The sequence below is a fragment of the Centruroides vittatus genome, unplaced genomic scaffold (genome assembly GCF_030686945.1).
Source record: "Centruroides vittatus isolate TY-2023 unplaced genomic scaffold, ASM3068694v2 contig_1074, whole genome shotgun sequence".
NCBI classification, from domain to species: domain Eukaryota; kingdom Metazoa; phylum Arthropoda; class Arachnida; order Scorpiones; family Buthidae; genus Centruroides; species Centruroides vittatus.
This window is the reverse complement of record NW_027120692.1, coordinates 1,269,835-1,290,010: the sequence shown is the minus strand read 5'-3', so window position 1 is coordinate 1,290,010 and position 20,176 is coordinate 1,269,835. Positions and strand designations below refer to the sequence as shown.

General features: G+C 29.7%; 2 protein-coding genes and 2 long non-coding RNA genes across 4 annotated transcripts; 3 read left to right on the top strand and 1 right to left on the bottom strand.

Annotated features, from left to right (window-relative positions):
• The first annotated feature begins 4,110 nt into the window (after nucleotides 1-4,110).
• On the top strand, nucleotides 4,111-4,735 carry LOC136973611 (adult-specific rigid cuticular protein 11.9-like). Its single transcript, XM_067268352.1, has 2 exons — nucleotides 4,111-4,194; nucleotides 4,316-4,735. Exons 1-2 carry the CDS (start codon nucleotides 4,111-4,113, stop codon nucleotides 4,733-4,735), a joined length of 504 nt encoding a protein of 167 aa, XP_067124453.1.
• Nucleotides 4,736-6,687: 1,952 nt separating this feature from the next.
• LOC136973004 (uncharacterized) lies at nucleotides 6,688-7,515 on the top strand. The gene is made up of 2 exons (XR_010880427.1): nucleotides 6,688-7,025; nucleotides 7,114-7,515. It is a non-coding gene; the product is annotated as an uncharacterized lncRNA (long non-coding RNA).
• A 1,881-nt stretch (nucleotides 7,516-9,396) lies between these two features.
• On the bottom strand, nucleotides 9,397-10,125 carry LOC136972986 (uncharacterized). The gene is made up of 2 exons (XR_010880425.1): nucleotides 9,863-10,125; nucleotides 9,397-9,792 (listed from the first exon to the last, which is right to left on the bottom strand). It is a non-coding gene; the product is annotated as an uncharacterized lncRNA (long non-coding RNA).
• A 7,897-nt stretch (nucleotides 10,126-18,022) lies between these two features.
• On the top strand, nucleotides 18,023-20,150 carry LOC136972977 (calphotin-like). The gene is made up of 2 exons (XM_067267660.1): nucleotides 18,023-18,076; nucleotides 18,310-20,150. The coding sequence occupies exons 1-2, from the start codon at nucleotides 18,065-18,067 to the stop codon at nucleotides 20,059-20,061; spliced, it is 1,764 nt and encodes a 587-aa protein (XP_067123761.1). The 5' UTR covers nucleotides 18,023-18,064; the 3' UTR covers nucleotides 20,062-20,150.
• The last annotated feature ends 26 nt before the right edge of the window (nucleotides 20,151-20,176 follow it).

The window sequence follows — 20,176 nt, the reverse complement described above, 5'->3', positions numbered from 1 at the left end:
AAACGAATGAATGTATATTGTCTGATAAACATTTTAGGTTCAAAATTTCCTTATCAAATTTACTTTTGTAGTTTATTTAAACATAACGTTTTAATAATTTGCATACATTTCTCTAATAATTTACTTATTGAAATCTAATTTTTTTCATATAATTTTAATATTTGGTTCTGATTGTTTCCTTCTATAGTTTACTATGTCTCCCCAAAAATTGATTTTTGGCTCCTTGTTCTGTGGCCCAAGTTGAGAAACATTGATATAGAATACTTCCAAGTGGATAACTTCAAAATCTAATATTAATTGTTGATCCGTCATTCGCATATTTCTATTATAATTTCAATTTATTTTAGATTAAGGTTTGGACCATTCTGATATAATTTTTATTCCGCTAGCAATTTTAATAACGCAGACTTGGTCGTAACAATTTATACGAATAACAAATTAGAATAATTAATTTAAGTTAAAAAAATGTAATTAGATATTTCATCTCTTAAATTCTCACCCTACAAAAGAGATTTAACACAGTTTCAATCAAGTTTACACATTCTATAATGTATAAATTTTATAACTAAATCATAAACATTGAAAGAAGACTTTAAAAGTAAATTTTATTACTAAAAAACTTGTTAGAAAGCTCTAGTTAAAAGATAAATCCTTGAAATTGTTGGAAACCTTGACCGTGGGTTTTTACCTTGAGAAAAAAAATTAACCTCATCCTATATTCCATTCACATCAACAGATAACTTCAGTAAAATTTATTGACTTGTGGAATGCAAACTGTCTTAAAAAGTGTAATTTAAATTTTATCATCAAAAGTCCCTTTAATTTATGATGTACAAATCAAAAAGATGAATTTATCATCAAAGTTCGCTAAGAGTGATTTACTTGTAATTAATGTTTTCAGCATTAATTAGATGCATAATGATAACTTTACCATATTTTTATGTTAAAAAGCATTCTTATATTGCACCTAATTAAATTTTAAGGAGAGATAATATAACTAATTATAATTTTCTAAATTAAAGATATATAAGATCAATTAAAATTACTCTAAATTAATTATAAATAGGTCTATTAAGTAAGGTCTATCAAGTTTATTTTATTTTTTGGCAAAATATTCTTGTTTTATCCTTTAGAAATCATCAATCTTCTTTGTTTACTCTTTTACAAGGGCAAACTAATTCAAGTAGAAGATAGCAAATAATTGCTTCCTGATTTTTTTTTACATTTCCTATGAATTACATATTATTTTTAATACATTATAAACTGTATTAATTTCTAATTATCATCCAGTTTTTTCTTCGAAAATCCATTGTAAAAGAAGGACGAATTAAAAATTCTAAATGTTATGGCTATAAAGTTTAATGGTTCATAAAAATCCCCCGTTCGGTTACAATCTATTGTATCGATTACACTATTAATTATAGCTAAAACTGGTTATTGATTCATCATAATCATCGCAATCCCACACGAGTTTACTCTGACCCTACGAACTACCTTGACTATCCTCCAAATATTCTTAGCCACCGCCTCATGCAAACTATTGTTCAGTTTTAACATATTATTTCTTAGTATGATAAATAATAACACTTGCTAATTTAATTGTTTTTTAAATGTAATTTTCTATTAATAATTATTAAATATTTACCATATTAAAGATTTGGTTATTTTAGCCTACCATTGTTATGTTTATCACCAAGGATAAGAGGGAAGAAATCAAGGGAGGGGTGGGATGTTTATGTTTCATGTAGCTTATACTTTCCTCTGGATCCTATAGATTAATTCTGGACTCCTAGAAACGTTTGTATAGCCTATTTCTGTTTTTAATTAAATTTTATATAGGTAGGTCTACATATATTTAAATGGCTAGAGAGAGATTCAATGGATGTAACCAAGATAAGATCTTTTACCAGGTTTAATTCTCCTCAAATTCGAAAAGAAACTCAATAAAATAATGACTATCCTCTTACTAAATTGAGCTTCTTATTTCCCCCCCCCTTTTTTTTGATAGAATAGATTCAGGAATTTCAAGGGCTCATTTAGATTTTAATCATTATACATTTTGTAGATTTAATATGAAACCTTTATCATTAATTGTCTACTCGGACACAACTTGTTATTAGATCCTTATACTGGTGCTTATTATTAGGACCTTGTGCTTATTATTAGGACCTTATACTTGTGCTTATTATTAGAATCTTATACTGGTGGTAGCACCAGTATAAGGTCCTAATAATAAGTTGTGTCCAAGTAGACAATTAATGACAAATTAGAATTAAGGACTGTAAGGCAACTATATTTAATATGAAACCTATTTAATTTTAGAACATTAATTCATTCTATAAATTAAATTATTTTACTTTGCACAGAAGAGGAAATAGGAAACACCTTGCACATTATAAAAAATAAAAAATAAAATCTTAAATTTAAAAAATTTATTTTCCGAACTTCCTCTAAAAAGTAAAAATAGTTTCTAACTGTAACTCGTCCCACCCATCTGCAAGATAGTTGAATTGGGTGGGGCACCCTAGATATAACGGTATCTGAGCAAGGTCAGTTTGTCACCTCCACTGATGTCCTTCGCCAATATTACGAAACTAGAAATAAAAATTCGACTCTTCACAATGATCTGGGTAATTCACTCGTAAGAGAATGCTTAATTTGTTGTTTAAAAAAACAATAATTATTGTTTTCAACTTTGAAATGTTTTTATGTTCTTCTCTTAATGATACGTCAACCATTATGGATTTTGGTAATTGATAGTGGAATGAATAAAACATTTAAGTACACATAGACTCACAATTAACCAATATTTAAACGAAAACTGTGCTAATGAGTTTATTAATATCTAATTAAACCTTTGTATTTGCAGTATAGTTCTTTTGACTCGTGTAGATCAATTATACTGTTATAACTACAGTATATATTAAGTGGTAGCCTATACGATAGCTTCGATACAATCAGTTCCAAGAATTAATTTATACATTAGATTACAATGCATTGATGTAAGTTGAATGAAATAGGAGAATTAGCATGTCTTTAACTTAAAAAACTTCTATTTAAATACAGTGAAACTTCACTTATGTGGCCAGCTACATGGTGTACGATTTCTGGCCTCATAAATGAGTGATCGCTTAAGTAGGCTCATGAAAAAATTGATATACAGAATTGTAATTAAAATACTGTACTAAATCTTCTTAAGGGTTTAATACAAATTTCGAAAAACTGTTTCAAAACTACAGCAATTCTGTTTAAAGTACAGTACTTTAAACTATAGGTTGAACTTAATTATTCTGTTCTGTTGACCACCTACACGTGGATAAACGTCAGTTTTAGGATGCTTCAATCTTGGCCATTTAAGTGAGGTAGATAGTGGCCACCCAGATAATTTATATTAAAACTTATGCGGTTTTACAGGGTAATTTCATGAATGGCCACATAAAAAAGTTGGCCCAAAGCGAAGTTTTACTTTATAATAATTTATATCTTTCTAAATTCTAAAATACAACTAAAATTTCTATTGCAATAGTATAGAAACTTCGCGATTCGTCACGATAAACGGTTTCTTATAATCACTTTTATTCAGAAACAGGTCTAATGAAGAATGTAAACAAACCTTCTAAAGCAGAGACCTCCAAAACTGTATTTAAAATCAGAATATTCATAAAAATAATAAAAAGTATTAATCAATAAACCGTGAATGAAGAGAGGAATGTACAAGGACAATCGCTGATCAAGGTTAAACATCTGGATGCTAATCAAGAATCCTTGCAGAATGCTCTTCCCGATAGGAAAACATTCCGTTTCTCCAACACAGATTTTCACTAGGTGACCTTAACGTCCGACTAACTGACTCATTGAATGTGTAAACCACAACTGGAATTAGCTACTCTGTATTTGACAAATGCTAATTTCTTGTCGCCGAAATTTTGATGTGTCCCTCGTTGACCTAATTTCGAGTGTGGCAAAAAAAAATTCGATTTGCATATCGAATGTGTAGGTGCTAAAATGGTCCATCTTTAGATGTTCTGGCGGGGTCATCCGATCTGTACACCTATAACAAGGTCGAAACGGACGAATCAAATCACTTCCTCATATTTGTCAGGTGATGGGATGAGTGGTATAAATAAGTGGACATTTGACCAAGTCTTCACTGCAGTCTTCCATTCACAGACAGCAACAGACATCATGAAATTTGTAAGTATACATTTTATGATTTTCTTTCCTATCTACCAGCAATTACTACTTCACCTCTAGTCATATTAGCAATAGGAAAAGCAAACTTTGCAGGCTTAATTGTTGTATTTTAATATTACAGATCATTCTTTCCGCTCTCGTCGTCTGCGCTTTCGCAACAGACGCACATCTGACATCTGATGGCGTCAATTACAGCTTCGGCTACAACACCGGTGATGCAGGCCTTCATACCCGTTCCGAATCAGGCACTGCTGGTGCTGTAAGTGGACAGTACAGCTACAAGGATGCCAACGGCTACCTGAGACAAGTCACCTACACCGCCGACGCTACAGGTTTCCACCCCGCAGGCGACATTGGCCCAGATAAGAAAACTCTCGCCGATGCCGCTGCCATCGCCGCTCTCGCACCAAAAGCACCAGAACCAGTGAAACACCACTACTTGGGTTACCCATTCCACCACCCATATGGTGCTTACTACCATCACCCAAATGCTTACTTCCACGGAGTTCCCAACGCTTACTCCTACGGTTACCACTTTTAAAACACTTTAATATGCTTTCTGGGTTTTAATGTTATTGGGTGAAGGGTCTTGCATTTTCCAAAAAAAATGATGTCTGTAAAGAAACGCCTTCATTCTGGAGTAAAATAAAAGATATATATATATATAGATAAATATATGTAAACGTATTATCTTGACTCAATATTACTTCAATCGCTGTCGTGAACACTTTCGGGTCGGTTCTGACGCGAAACTTTTGATATATTTTCATTTCGGAATGAATAATCGAATTTCAATTGGCACTAAAAATATTTATTAACTCGTGATTTGATTTTTAAAACTTAACGCCAAGAAAATTGAGTGATTTCCATCAAAAAAAAAAAAAAAAAATATTGACAACTAGAAAATGGCTTCCAATATTAAAATGGAAACTGAAGAAACATCTTCAATTTTCGCTTTTATTTTTTTAATTTTTATTTTATCGACATTGACCTAGTTTCATATTCTTGGGCGTTGTTCGTTCGATTGACAACCCGTTCAAGGGCTAAAAATCTGAATTAATGAATGATGAATTTGTCCTGGTTTTCGGCCTTGCAATTCATATAAATAAATCATATTAAATCTATTTAAATTAATCGAATTGATTAATTTAATTATAAAAAAAAGGAAAGAATTAAAATTAAGGAAAGTCGTAATAGTTTAGGTAATGTTTTTAATCACGTGCAATTGCCGAATTTACAAGTTTAGGCTTTATACTATTTAGGACTTCACTGTTTTAAATTTATCATTTGTTAGAGAGAAAGGCCTCATATATGTTATGGCATTGGGTTTTTACAAGTTGGTTATCTATGTAACTATTATTTACAGCTTAGAGTATTTATATAAGGATTTAGAAGATATTTAATTACACACAGATTAACACTGGCTTTTTGGAGACGTATTTGTATTTTCCTGTATTATTGGCAAATTTATTCATTTTCGTTAAAATTGGCTTAAAGATGAAATCTTTTAATTAAATAAATATATAGTTTAATTAAAATAATTTTTTATAAAATTTAATATAATATTACGTCATTTTTAAAATTTTTAATTCGGGCGAATTAATTTTATTAAAAATATTTATTCATAGATGGAAGCATCATCGCATTAAATTTTTAAATTTTTTCAATCATATTTAAGTATATTTATAATAAATATATAAATGTATTCACTAATTATAACACGATATTATTTTTATATCTATAATTTAATTTCAAAATAATCATATCATCATATTTGTAATATTTGTTCCTCGTGTAATAAAACGTCTCCAAAATATTATTTTTAGTTTTAAATGTAAACTACAGATGGCAGGACGGAGATTCTATTAATATCCATTTACGAATTTTAAATTAATAATAATTATAAAGATATTTTAATGGACAAATTTGTAAAAAATACACGTTGAATTATTTACAAAATTCAGATTTTTGAAATAATAAAATTTAATAAAAAAGATTATTTATATCAACCGGGTTCCTTTTATCGGGCTATTAAGGCTAAATAATTACTAAGCAATTTGGCAGGAAGCAAGCCGTCAGATCGCCATCTCTTGTTTAAATATAAAAATTATAAATTAATTAATTAATTTAAATTAATTATAGAAAATTCCGGAAGAAAAGGATTATTATTGATTAATATTTTTACTCTCGAATTTTCATTTGAAGAAGATTTTAAATTGCATAAATTAACACAAATTACACCCTGTGATGTGCGTATGTTGTACAACATAAATATTATATAAATTAATATTACTTCAAGATAAAAATGTTTGTTTGTTAATAATTAATATTTTTATTTCGATGCCGCTTACTGATGAATCTACAATTCACTTTCTATTGTAGAATGGTGAAACTCTATTATACAGATTACACGCAGATTAACATTGGCTGTGCATGTTTTCAGACGCTTGCCTGAAATTACATTAGAGCTTTAAGAAAATCGAATATTTTATAAAGCATCAGAATTTAAATTAAATTATTTTACTTTTCAAAACTCTATTTAATTCTATATTATCGAATGATGAACGAGGAAAAGAAAACCTGATTCCTTATCAGCTTTAATTAGATCATTCATCATAGAAATTGGATAAATTCTTTTTGTCTTCCTTGAATTATCTATTACGACCTTGATCATCATTTGATTTCCTATACACGAATTCTGAACGTGTTTTAAGGAGGTCAAGAAGATGAGTAGGATTATGCAATCTTTGTTCCTCTACTATAAATAGAGTGAAGACAGCCCTAGGTGTCATTGCTGTTACAATAACCGGAACACGAAAATGAAGCAAGTTGTAAGTGTTTGTACTCTTTTCTTTATTGTTATTGCTTATATATCGTCGCACTATGGATGATTGTATACATTTTTTTTTGTGTTTCCAGGCCATCCTTTTACTCTTAGTAGCTGTGAGCTCCGCTCAACTCGCTTACAATTACGGAGTAACTACACATCATGTGCCATCTTTAAAATACGTCGGAGTACCAGGCATTTACGGATACCATCATCCTCTTGCTCTTCACCATGGCGCTCTTCTTCATCACGGTGCTTTCGTTCATCCTTTCCTGGCAGGAAAGAAAGAAGAGAAGAAAGATGACAAGAAAGAATAAATGAATTTGATAATTTCTTAAAGGATAAAAGCGCTTTTGTTCTATTCTATTCTCTCAATAAAATCTTTTTTTTTTCCTCCTCGCTCAATCAAACTTGTCTTGCGTATTTTTATTAAAAGATGCTGCACTTACGTCTCATTAACACGTTTTTCTCAAGTCATATTTTTGTAATTTATATTTATTTATTTAAATTTTACCTGACTTATAATCTCTATAAACCTCTACACAACGACCACTGATGGGAACTTAAAAAATGGCAGTGGTTCGGAGGTTATTTTGTATACATTGAAGACACTTCCTGAGAAAATGGCCGCCGTTATTGTTGGAAATTTTACTGTATTAATCAACACAATAATAATTATTCGCATATAATTAATTGTAACAGAATTAATATCCTATACACTGAGTAATAACCGCAAAAATTCACTCGAGTCTCAGCTTGTTAGGGGGATAATTTATAGGGAAATGGGATAGTATAGAAATATTTCAAACAGCAAGTTTTAATTAAAGAAAAATCAAATTGATATATAAATACAGAAATGGCAATAGTACCTGTAACTAATATAATCGAAGGCTATTTTTTAACCGTGAAAAAATGATGGACTCCACCCTCTGTATTATCATTCAGCATACAAAACCCCTATCAAGGTTTTATTGCTGTCCTTGAGCATCTGCGATATTCCTTTTATATTTTGCTAATAGAGAAGAGGAAAAATTATTTAATATTTTATACCATCTTCTTATTTAATAAAATTTTAAAATTATATTTAATTTTGCATTAAATTGGAGTTATATAATTTTTACTATAACTGTTGTTTATTTAAGATTTTTTTTTTCTGTAATACTTTGTATTTATATTATTTAAGATATTTTAATAACTTGATTATAATTATTGAAATTACATTTTATTGCTATAAAAATATGAAAAATTAAATATAATTTCTGAAAGTAACCGAGAAATAAGAAATTAAAAGGGAAATAAACGAAAATAAAGGTAAATAATGAGTAAGAAATCAAGGTTAAATCGTTCAAAAACGAATAAATTATCATCTAGCTTTGTTTGGTACATAGTCTTACAAGTAATTTATGTAATAATTTTATATAATTGACGTCGATTAAACTAAGAAATTCAATTATTTAATATATTTTATATTTGAGCTAAAAAAACTAGTTTAAAAAGCTACATAATTAAGTATTAATAAATTTGTTTTCATTTAAATTATCATATTGAAAGATATTTAAAAATTATGCATTAACACATACACACATACTCGTAAATATAGAATGCCTCAGGAGTAAGTTAACTGGGCTATATTTTAAGATTTATTCGATGCGGCGGATAGTATAAATCAGGGCTGTGGAGTCGGTAGATTTGTACACGACTCCGACTCCGACCAGGGGCGGACTTGTTAACAAAGTAGGCCCGAAAATTCTGACGTCATCACGTGACCTCAGAATATTAGCATCAATAAATATAGTTGTAATAAAGATAGAACGCAGACACTTTTTTATTCCAAAGCTAAAATATTCCTCTAGTTCTTCGGGGTAATCCTTAAACCTCTCCCTCTTATGCTTATACTTATGCAATAATAAAATTTAGTCGTTTCAAACCGTTTTTTTTACCATTTTTTAAAATTAATCTTAATATATATCCTGGCTTTTGGGCCTAATATACATATAATAATACATTTGTGTGTTAAATGAAGAATTTTTAATAATAAATATATATATGTATGTACTGTGCATACATTGGAATATTGATAGAATTGTGTAACATAACAAAGTAATAGGATAATATGGCGACAAAATTTTAATTTTTACTCGAATTAAAAATAGTATAAATGTTAATATCAATATTTACGTATAAATTCAATTATTTTAAAGGTATTTTTCCTTACTTTTTAAATTTAGAGCCATACAAATACATAAAAGAAAGATAATATGAAGAAGCGATGCAGACTTATTCTATACTTTACATCAGTTTTCCTTGCAAAACATTTCTGTTTAAACGCGAAATCTACTTTCAGAGTGGATTAGAACACTTGAAAATAAGATCAATTGTAACTTTTAATTATAAAAATTTATTTAAAAGCTAATAAATCCAGTATTAAAAAGCATAAAAGTACATCACAGGGATCCCATAAGTAAGAATATAAAATGTAAATTTAAAAGTACAGTACATCCTTTAAAGGTGCATTCAAGAGAAAAGTATCCTTAATCAGATTTGTCTTCATCTTGTTTTTCGGGTTTCTTTTCGGTCAGATAGACGTATCCCGGATAATAGTAACGACGATAGTAATGTGGATAAGTCAGATATGTAGAAGGAACGGTGTATCGGTAATAAGGATATTTCACCTCGTACTTAGAAACGTAACTTCCCGGTAATCCATAGGTGTAATGATAGTACGGGTAGAGGAAAGTGGCAGAACAAGCGGCCAAAAGTGCAAGGAAAATCTATAATTAAGAAAATTATCATTAAGCATATGAAACGAAATGATAGCTATTATAGATCTTAATTACTCACCAGAGCTTTCATTTTGAACTCGACTACGAAAAGCCTGGAGACTTAACACACATAAATCTTTGTTCCCAGCCTTATATAACTTGGTTAAAAAATATTAGCCCGGAGGTAAATTTTATAAATGAGACTGCGCCCTTGAAAGTTGATTTACTTTCATCCATCTATGTAGGTCAAGATCAATTTTTGTGATGCCCACATTGTTTCGAAATACACATTCTCCTTATTCGAATTTTGCCAAAATTACTTACATATTTTTGTAATTTTTAAATGATAATACGTTTATTTGTTAGATAATTGGTTAAATTGAGTAGGTTAGTGAAAGTTGTAGGAGGGAAAAACTATACAGATTGGCCTTGATTGCCAAGGCCAAAAAGGGAAATTCTGAATAGATGCATCAATATTATTTTAATTTGAACGTTTAATAATATTTAATATACAAAAAAAAACCTTTATTATAAATAATTTTTGGTTTATTTTCTTCTGTTTGTATAAGAGCTTAATCACAATATAAGTGAAAGTAATATAAACTTTTCAGTGTGATTGAGCAAAATAGATACAAGAGTAGGGAATTTTAAGAAAAAAGTTTTATCCCTACTCTTGTATATATATACATCACATATTTATTTAATAATTAATACAAATAATGTGTAGAGGGCAACAAAGAACTGCCCGATAAATCTACAGAATAAACAAACATAAGTATATAAGAAAATAATGTACCGGCCAAGAATAGATATATTTTAAAATAATAATCTTTTAAATTCGATCCTAGCGTAAGTATTTTAAATAATTATTACTTATTTAATTAATTTTTATATCATTGCTTTTAAATGTAATTGCTTGTTCCTTATATAAAATACAGTATATTTTTAAGGTGATTAATTCAAAAAATGTTGCTGATTAACGAATAGAATTTAGAACGATTTACATATTTAGGGGGGTCTAACTATTACCTATTATTTGTTTTTTCTATTACAGAAACAATATATTCACTTCTATTTATTTGCTTGTGATAATACCTTTTTTAACTTTTCCAGATTTTATATACTATATAGGAGGGAAAGTATGGCGATCGGTTAAAAAATAAACCCCATAATTTTTACATTTTTGGGCTCAGGACATCTCGAAAGGTCAAGAAATTCAAAAAAATTCGGGTATTTTTTTTTTATTTTTTGTATGTATGGATGTTAGTATGTGTGGGGGCGATTTTGTTTACCCTGTTTAAAGCTTAATAACCCCGAATTTTGTCGAAAATTTCTGAAATTTTGCAAGGAGGTCTGTGTATTAGGGGAATTGATGCTATTAAAATTTGGTAATTAAAGGTCGAGGGGGTGGACAGATAAAGAGGGTCGTGCGTATCTCCACAAGGATCGGACTTAACGATGATTTTACTCGTTATTAGCATTTACAATTTTTTATAAAACCCATCCCTGCCCTTTAAATTAAGGTTTCTACCATTTTAAAATAGTTAAAAATATAAAAATAATGTAAATAAAATATGATAACAGATGGCGCCACGAAATGTTGCCGGAAAAGTTAAGCAACTCGTTGTTGAATTTTTTATCATATCCTATCATCAAGACCTTATGAATTTTAAAAACTAATTATATTTAGCTGTAGTTTAATTAAAAATAAACTGTAATTTACATATTTACAAACTTATGTTAATTCAATTAATACCAAATATTTATCAGAAGGTTTTTATTTTTTAATACGATATAGGCCTACAAACAGTATATTTAACGATAAAATTCCACACTAATAAGACATTTAATTATTTTTTATTGTTTCCTATACAATTAGTTTTTATCTTTATTGAGATGAATTAATTTGATAGCAAACAAATTAAAAGAAATACAAATTATATTAATATTTTCATAAAACATTCATAAATAATTATTACAACTCCTTTATTATCTTTAATGTAGGAGGAAAACATGGATATTTTTCATAGGAAATGTAATTTTTGTTTTATTATTCTCTTTTAAGTAAGAAATATAATTGTGAAGTACATCTGTTTATTTACATTGAATTGTTTTGTCATCGTCATCAGTTAAGCCAGTCTTGAAATATTTATTTTTAATTAATTTAGTAGCCAAAGGAAGAAAATACAGTTGTATTTTTATATGTATAGATTTAAGAAATATCAATTATAAATTTTCAAAGTCTAAATAGAAAAAATAACTTGCAAACTGCTTTGTTATTATCATTATTGTTATTGTTGAATTGCCAACAGAACAGCTTGAAAAGAATTTTTCTATATACATTTTGGTAAATAATCAAGAGAGAATGTGAAATGAATATCTTTTAATAATTACTAAATAGAAATTTGTTGTCATTAATGAATAAATTATTAAATTAATTCTTATTTTATCTAAATTATCAGGCGTCAAAATATTTTGACGAATTACCCCCAAAAAAACAGCACCCATCAATTGTGACTTAAAAAATCCGGAATAATTTTTTACACGTTCTACGTACATCAACTTGCATAATACAGTCGAACCTTCGATAACGACCACCTCATAAAATATAACCTGTAAATAACGGACATCTCCGAGCAATGGACGTTTTTTACAGAGGTTTGACAGCACGCTACCTTATCTCACCGTGTGATTCTAATACAATTTTAAATTGTTATTTTTAATAATAATAATAACAACAACTCTAATCGAATTTAAGAAAATTACATATTACTTTATAATATTTTCTAATTATTTGAGGAATGATTGATATTTCGCTCAAGGCCGAAAGTGTAAAATTGGCACACCTATCGATGATTCATATTTTAAACAAAGCTGGTAAACTAATTCATATTAATGTCATCACTTATTGTCGAAACATCGACTCCACCCAAATTCATGCTATTCCTCTGATGAGATTTTAGTAGATTTAACTGCTTCTTAATTATGAACTTATAATAAATAAGCCTACTCCAGGTATCAATTTAGTATTAATTTTCCGTGTTGTGCTAGATTGCTTTATTCGAATAATTAATTTTCCTCATAAATTGATTAGCGTAATCATTTATAAAGCCAAATTCGAGTGAAAAAATAATCAAATTTTATTTATTTATATATATATATATCAATTTACGGTATACAATTTTGAAATTTATAACTGACAGCATATTGATATAATCATTCGATAAATTGTAATCGGAGAGTTTTATTGGATCGTTTTATTCCTTTTTCTCTTCTTCTTTCTTTTCTGCATCCTTCTTTTCTGGTTTCTCGATTTCTTTCAGGACGGTAAATGGATTGACGAACGGATAGTAGTAAGGTGGCCAAGCAAATGGTTGATGGAGACTTAAAGGCACCGAAGGGACAATGAATTTAACTGGTTTATCCTTCCATTCTATGTTGGTCACTCTTGCGCTCGATGGGATGTAGTGCAATGATGGAATAATAACGGCTGCAGAACAGGCAACAACCAACAAGCTAAACACAGCCTAAAGGAATAATAACAAATGTCAGTTTAGTCTTTATAAAATTTCCTCTAAAATACTATATTTGTTCACTGTTTTTTTTTTTTAAATGTAAAGGGAATTTAGAGCGAAAGTTAAAATAAACGTAAATAAAACATTCCATATATTATAATTAATATAAAATTTTACTGTTTATCCACATTTAAATTCTTCCATATACTATATAAAACTATATTAATACAAGGTACTTACGAGTTTGTACATATTGTCAACAAATTTCTTTATTAATCTGTGTACATCTTAGTAAGGAGAAGACGTTTTTATAGGTGGTCAGTATCCTACGAATGGTCATCAAGCATATTATTTGTTACCTGGTTCAGTTTCACATTCAAGGACTTAAAACAATGTGGGTCAAGTACAAAGGGTGGAGATGTCGAGGAAGATCCACCACGATTATCATATCTGTCATTTGATGTGACAAACAACTGATTTTATTTACTTAAGCATGATCTTCGCCATATATAATTTCTCGTGTTTATCGATGTTTCACTTGTTAGAACGTTTATTAATTAATTTATTATTTTTTTATATTATGAAAATTATATGACGTTATTTATTCTTTTCCTAAAATTATTTTTACATAATTAAATTGTTATAAAATGATTTAATTACTATTAAATTGTGATTTTTTTTCTTCCATTTTGTTACGTAATTGTGTGTTTCCATTGTTGTGAAAATAGTTATGGTGGCATTTTTAAACGACAGATGGCAGTAAAGAAAGAAATAAAAAATTATTATTATTTTTATTTTTATTACATTTTATTCGTTTAATTTATTAATTTTAACACTTAATTATTGTTTTAAAATAAAAATGATTACGTCACGAATTATGATGGTTTTCTGTCGTAATTCGTGACGTAATGAATTTATTGCCTTCTTTAACATATTTATTTCTTTGGAAGAGGCATTATGGAAGATTTAATGGACGTAGAATAACATTCATCTAGTGAGATTTCATACGATTTCACAGCCTGTATAAATCTAACAAGACTTATGTGCATGTTCTATAGATAAATACATCAATTCTATACTAAATATGTACGGTATATAGAAATATATGCTCCTGTTTTAACTTTATTCAGTGTTTTCCAACCGAAGATAATATAGGAATACTCCTAGAAGTTTGTCTAACACTATGCAAGAAGCAAATCTTACGATTTTTACCTGATTTAATAAAATGAATAATTACTTAAAATAAACAGAATAAACTAAACAGCATAAAAATGTGAGAAAATTTTAATAAAAATCATTAAAATATCGTATAAACGTGGATGTAAAGTAGCGAAAATCCTATTAGCAATACGATAAATCTTTGGGGGATTTTTCCTATTCTAGTACGTGAGACACTAAAAAAATCGTTATTTTACATTTAAAAATAGAAACAGACAAGAATTTCCTTCAGAAATTCAGAAAATGTTTACTCTGTTATTAAGTTAAATTAAATATAATTTTTGTTTAAAAAAAAAAATGTTTCTTTTTCTTCTCGAATTTAATGCAGAATTCGTTTTCAAACCTGACAATTCGATGCATTTAAAGATGCATTTCGATTGACCTAGTTTAATAGAAACTGGATATTTTGTTATATATTAATTGATTCTGACGTTTTTAATTTCTAAAAAAGATAGTTTTGCAACGTATTTTACTGAAGATCTGTATAAATAGCGGTTGTTTCTTCTCGATGATACCATAAGCGATCCAATATGAATAAGTTGGTAAGTTTCCTGCGACTTTATCTTACATAAATTGTTGGAAAAATATGATTTAAACCATTTATTTTTATTATTCAGATTGTTTTTACGTTGATGATTGGATTTTGTGCTGCGGGTATTTTACCCGTGATGCAAGTCAAAATACCATCTTATGCTCGAGTTGCTAAATCAGAATGGCAGCATTCAGCCTTTAAATATTTATTGCCACCTGCACCTGTTATGCATTCAGTGCATCAGTTGATTCATCCATCGATTATGGTGCAACCTTTAGTACCTCGAATTTATTCACCGGTTCCCCTTGGAAAGAAAACTGACGACGAGAAACAAGAAAAGAAAGATGAATAATAATTATACATCTTTTTTTTTAAGCTAGTTAAAACTGAATTAATCAGTTGACGTTTTAATTACGCATTGGAAAACACTTTTTGTAATGCTGAGGGAATTGTATGGTTTTAAGCTTTAATAAACTTTAATAATTCTTTATAATATTTCTCTCGTTTTTTCTATTCTGTTATATCTTAAATCAGTATTAAACGTATTGTTACTATGTCTTCCTCCCTGAAGACATATCCCATTTATTCCTATGATAGTTCTGACGGGATTTCTTAAAACTTCTTCCCTAAGGGGTTTTTAGCAAGCCCATTATGGGTTCGGCCAGGCCCACAATGAGGCGATCGGGTGGTGAGGGGGGTCCAACATATTCGGATGGACCACCCCAAAATATTTTTGGGATTTTTCGACCAGCCCAGTCGGAGTTGACTGCCACCTTAACTCACCGCCATGGGTTTGATATTAATTACCAAACTTAAAGCCCGTAGATAGTGGTACATAAATTTAATTAACTCGTAATAAATAGGCTCAAGATTAAGTCTACAGATAAATTACAATAAGATAAAATTAATAATTGGTAATAAGTTACAAGTACCTTCTTTTCATATTCAATTGAATGATTATTTTATTGCAGAAATCAAGCGTAGACTATGGGCGTATTGCATTGAGGAAATTGCAAAATATCTAGAAACACAAACCCTCTCAATCAAAATTATAATTTACATATTATAATCATTGATTATCTTCTCCAAGTGTTAGATCGGGGTAGTGATTGAACGTGGAAAGATTAGTGTATGAGTAGTTTCAATTATAATGTTGGAAAAAAATAAATTCCAATAAAGTTATGGGCAACAAAAAAGGAATAAAATCAAAGGTTTTCTCTATAAAGACTAGTGTTTAAGTGTATTTCAAAGAAGAAAACTTCGTATTCTAATGACATTTTGACAAGAGAAAGTAATTGTTTACAATGGAAGAAAAGGAGAAACACTTCATAAAAACTTCAGTATAACTTTTAAGCCGCAATAAGAATGTATAAAAAATACTTACAAATTTTAGAGATTTTAGTAACCAAGAGATAATGATAATTATTATCTGAATTTTGTATATGATATTGTAAGATTCGAACAAGTAATTAAGCGTGTCAATTTATTTTGTACAATTTTATAATTAATAAGACATTACTATTGTTCTTACCTTATTACAAATAATTTTTATGTTTATTTATGAATTAATTTACAAATATAAAATATTCATATATATATATATATTTTTTATTTCGATAAACGTTATTATAATTTATGTAAACTGAGCAAAACAGTAGGCGTACACAGGATGTAAGATAATTTATGCAGGCGTTTTCTTGCAGTTTTAGACCCTCAGGAATTTTTAAAATTATTATTTATCTTTCAAATTTCGTAGATATAGACTATAATTTTAAGCTGCTATCATGTCAAGATTTCTTCCATTTAAATGTTTTTTTCGTGTGTTTATTTAAAATATTGTTTCACATGCCAATAATTATATAATTTTAAGTTCTCTACCAGATTGTCATAATCATGGACAAAAACGTGAGCGGTTGTACAAAAATATACCATTTACACATACCTTATAATAGGATTAATAACAGTTTCCAAAATTGCCTAAATAAATTATTTTGGAGCGATCTAAAGCTTATATTTTGTTTATTTACAAACGATTAACACCAAATAAACACCGTCTAATGTTACTGTATTTTAGATTTAAAATTGTTTACTGTGTTTTTTTTTATTATGAAGTCACGAATATTTAAATTATTATACGAGGTCATCATAAATAAAGTGCAAGTTTTCAGAGATGTATGTAGAAAGAACTATTCGGTAGTAGAAAACGATACACTAAGAGACATCAGCGCCAATTTTGCCCTTGCGGCTGACTTTCGACATAAATTTTTTCTCTTAAAAAATAAAAATCGCATACTCAGGATAATATGTATACTAAATTTGGTTGAGATTTACCAATAATTCTTTTTACAGGAAGCTTTGAATACCTAATATATAACTATGAATACCTTGTATTTAAGAAACAAATAAGCAAGTTAATAGAATTCTATCGTGTAAACTAATGATTAATAAATTATAGCAAATAATATTTAAGTTCTACTTTTTAAGTAGCCTTCAAATTTTTAAAAATGTATATTTTTTAATTACTATTATCTATTCTATTCGACTTTTTATTTATAGTATAAAAAGTAGTTTCTGCGATTTCTAAATGAAACGATTTACGATTAAATTATGTATAATTTCTCTTAATTTTTAAGTTATATTTCCCTATAAACAATACTTAAAATTGTTTGTACGATACATTTGAATCCTGCCCTATAACATTGATAATAACCAGTTATGAATTACTCTATCTGAAAGAAAAAAAAGAACACTTTCTTATAATTAAATAATATATTAATCTAGATACTAATTATTATCATGTGTATTCTCTTGTAAATTAATAATATAATGAAATGAGTTAAATGAAGATATAAAGGTCGATAAGAAAGTGACTGTCACTAACCGGAAGACATTCATGTTCTTGACCCAGATAGGACAACTGCCCAATAACATTGTCCAGTGCAGCATGTTATATATATAATAAGAAATGAAGTGAGGTGTAATAGCTTTTACAACTTTCTCTGATTAATTTACCGTCATGAAGATCTTTGTAAGTTATTATTGTTTATATTACTTATCAAATATTAATCTGTTGACTTTCGAAAGTTTAGGAAATCGTTTCTTTCTTCTATTACCTTGTCATGAGTTTCCATGAAGATATTTAGTTGTATTAGATTTAAGTATTTTATTTTTTAATAATGTTTGAATAAATTAATATTTATATTATGTTTTAAAATCTGTTTTATCTCAATTTAATGGTTCTTTTTTTTAAAATTATTTTAGGTGATATTTATAACGATATTATCAACGTCGTTTGGAACATATCCTGGATATGTATCTACTCCAGTGCAAGTGCATCCTGCCAATATTGAATCGCATTCTTTTGCAGCCGAATTACGGCACGATGTTCCTGTAGCAGCACCACCTGTTTTAATTCACGCACCGAAATCTGTTCATACCGTTGAAGATGTAATTTCACCGGCAGTTGTAAACCCCGCAACATTTGCTGTTGATGCACCCAAATCTATTCATACCGTCGTTGCTCCTAACGCACCTGTTTCAGTTCCGGTTGCAGCAGTACCAGTTAACCCTCATATTGTTAAATCGTTTTCTCATGCCACTCAAATACAACACGATGCTCCAATTCCTGTCGGGATTGCACCAAAATCTATACATGCTGTAAATGCACACGCTGCTATACCTGCTGCCGTTCCTTTTGTTGATACTGCTGTTCCAAAATCGATTCACGCACCAATTTCACCCATTGAAGCACCCGTAGTAAAATCCTTTTCTTATGCTACTGAAATTCAGCACAATGCTCCAGTTGTTGCAGTGAGACCTGTAAGTATTTCCGCAGCACCAAAGTCTATTCATGCTGCTAGACATTTTTCTACTGTACCAGCCGTGGCACCAGCCGTGGCACCAGTTGTAGACATTCGAGTTCCAACATCAATTCATGCACCTGTTGAGGTTCCTACAATAAAATCATTTTCGTATGCTACTGAAATTCAACACGATGCTCCAGTTTCTGTACCTGTAGCTGTGGGAGCTGCACCAAAATCTATTCATGCTGTCACACCAGTTGCTGCTGCACCTGCTGCGGCACCTATCGTAAATATTCGGGTACCAACATCAATTCACGCACCTTATGGACTTTCGGATTTGAATGCATTTACTTATGGCAGTCAAATCCATCACACTGACCCAGTTTCTGTACCAGTAGCACCGAAATCTATACATGCTATTCAATCTGTAGCTGCAGCTCCCGCTGTAGCCCCTGTAGTCCCAGCAATTCATGCAGCTTCTGAAATTCCCGCAGTGAAAGCATTTTCTTATGCTGGAGAAATTCAGCATAACGCCCCAGCATCTGTACCTGTATCAGTTGGAGCAGCACCAAAATCTATCCATGCATTTTCTGATCCATCAATAGCACCCGTTGTTGACATTACTGCACCAGCTCCGTTATTAAAATCATTTTCTTACGGGACTGGAGTACAGCACAATGCAGCAGCCCAAATACAAGCGCCCATAGCTCCAATAGCTGCAGCACCAAAATCTATTCATCATACAGCATTATCTCCAACTCCTATACATCCAGTTAGAGCAATTCACGCAACGAATATTGATACACGTCCATTTTCTTCCGTTGTAGCACCAGCTGTACCACTATCAGCAGCAAAATCATATACTACAGAAATCAGAAGAAGAATTCCATTATCTGCTGGCATAAATTATTCACCAGCACCTATAGTTGTGACATCACCCGTGGGACTTCACTCACCTGTTGCAAATAATTTAGCTTACGGTCATGTACTGCCAGTGACTACAAATGGAGTCAATTATCATTTAAATAGAGATATGTATGCTAGAATCGCTGCTCCTGGAGCTCATCTGTGGAACGGACATGCTTTACAAAATGGCGTCGGTTACGTATCAGGTATAGCAGGCCCTCTTGCTTACAGACCTGTTCCAGTATATTATAGAAATTTTGTTAAACCTACAAATGCCATTTACCACTATTTGAGAGGTAAATAAAATATTTTCTAATAGTATCAATCATTAATTACCGAATTGTAACTGTATTTCTGAGACATAAAAAACAATAAATACGAAGAGAACGTTAATGATTTTGTTCGGATATTTATTTATT

Coding starts and splice junctions, on each gene's coding strand:
- LOC136973611 (XM_067268352.1), top strand. CDS start 4,111: ATGAGTGGTATAAATAAGTGGACATTTGACCAAGTCTTCACTGCAGTC. Junction 4,195..4,315: donor CAACAGACATCATGAAATTT/GTAAGTATACAT, acceptor TTAATATTACAG/ATCATTCTTTCCGCTCTCGT.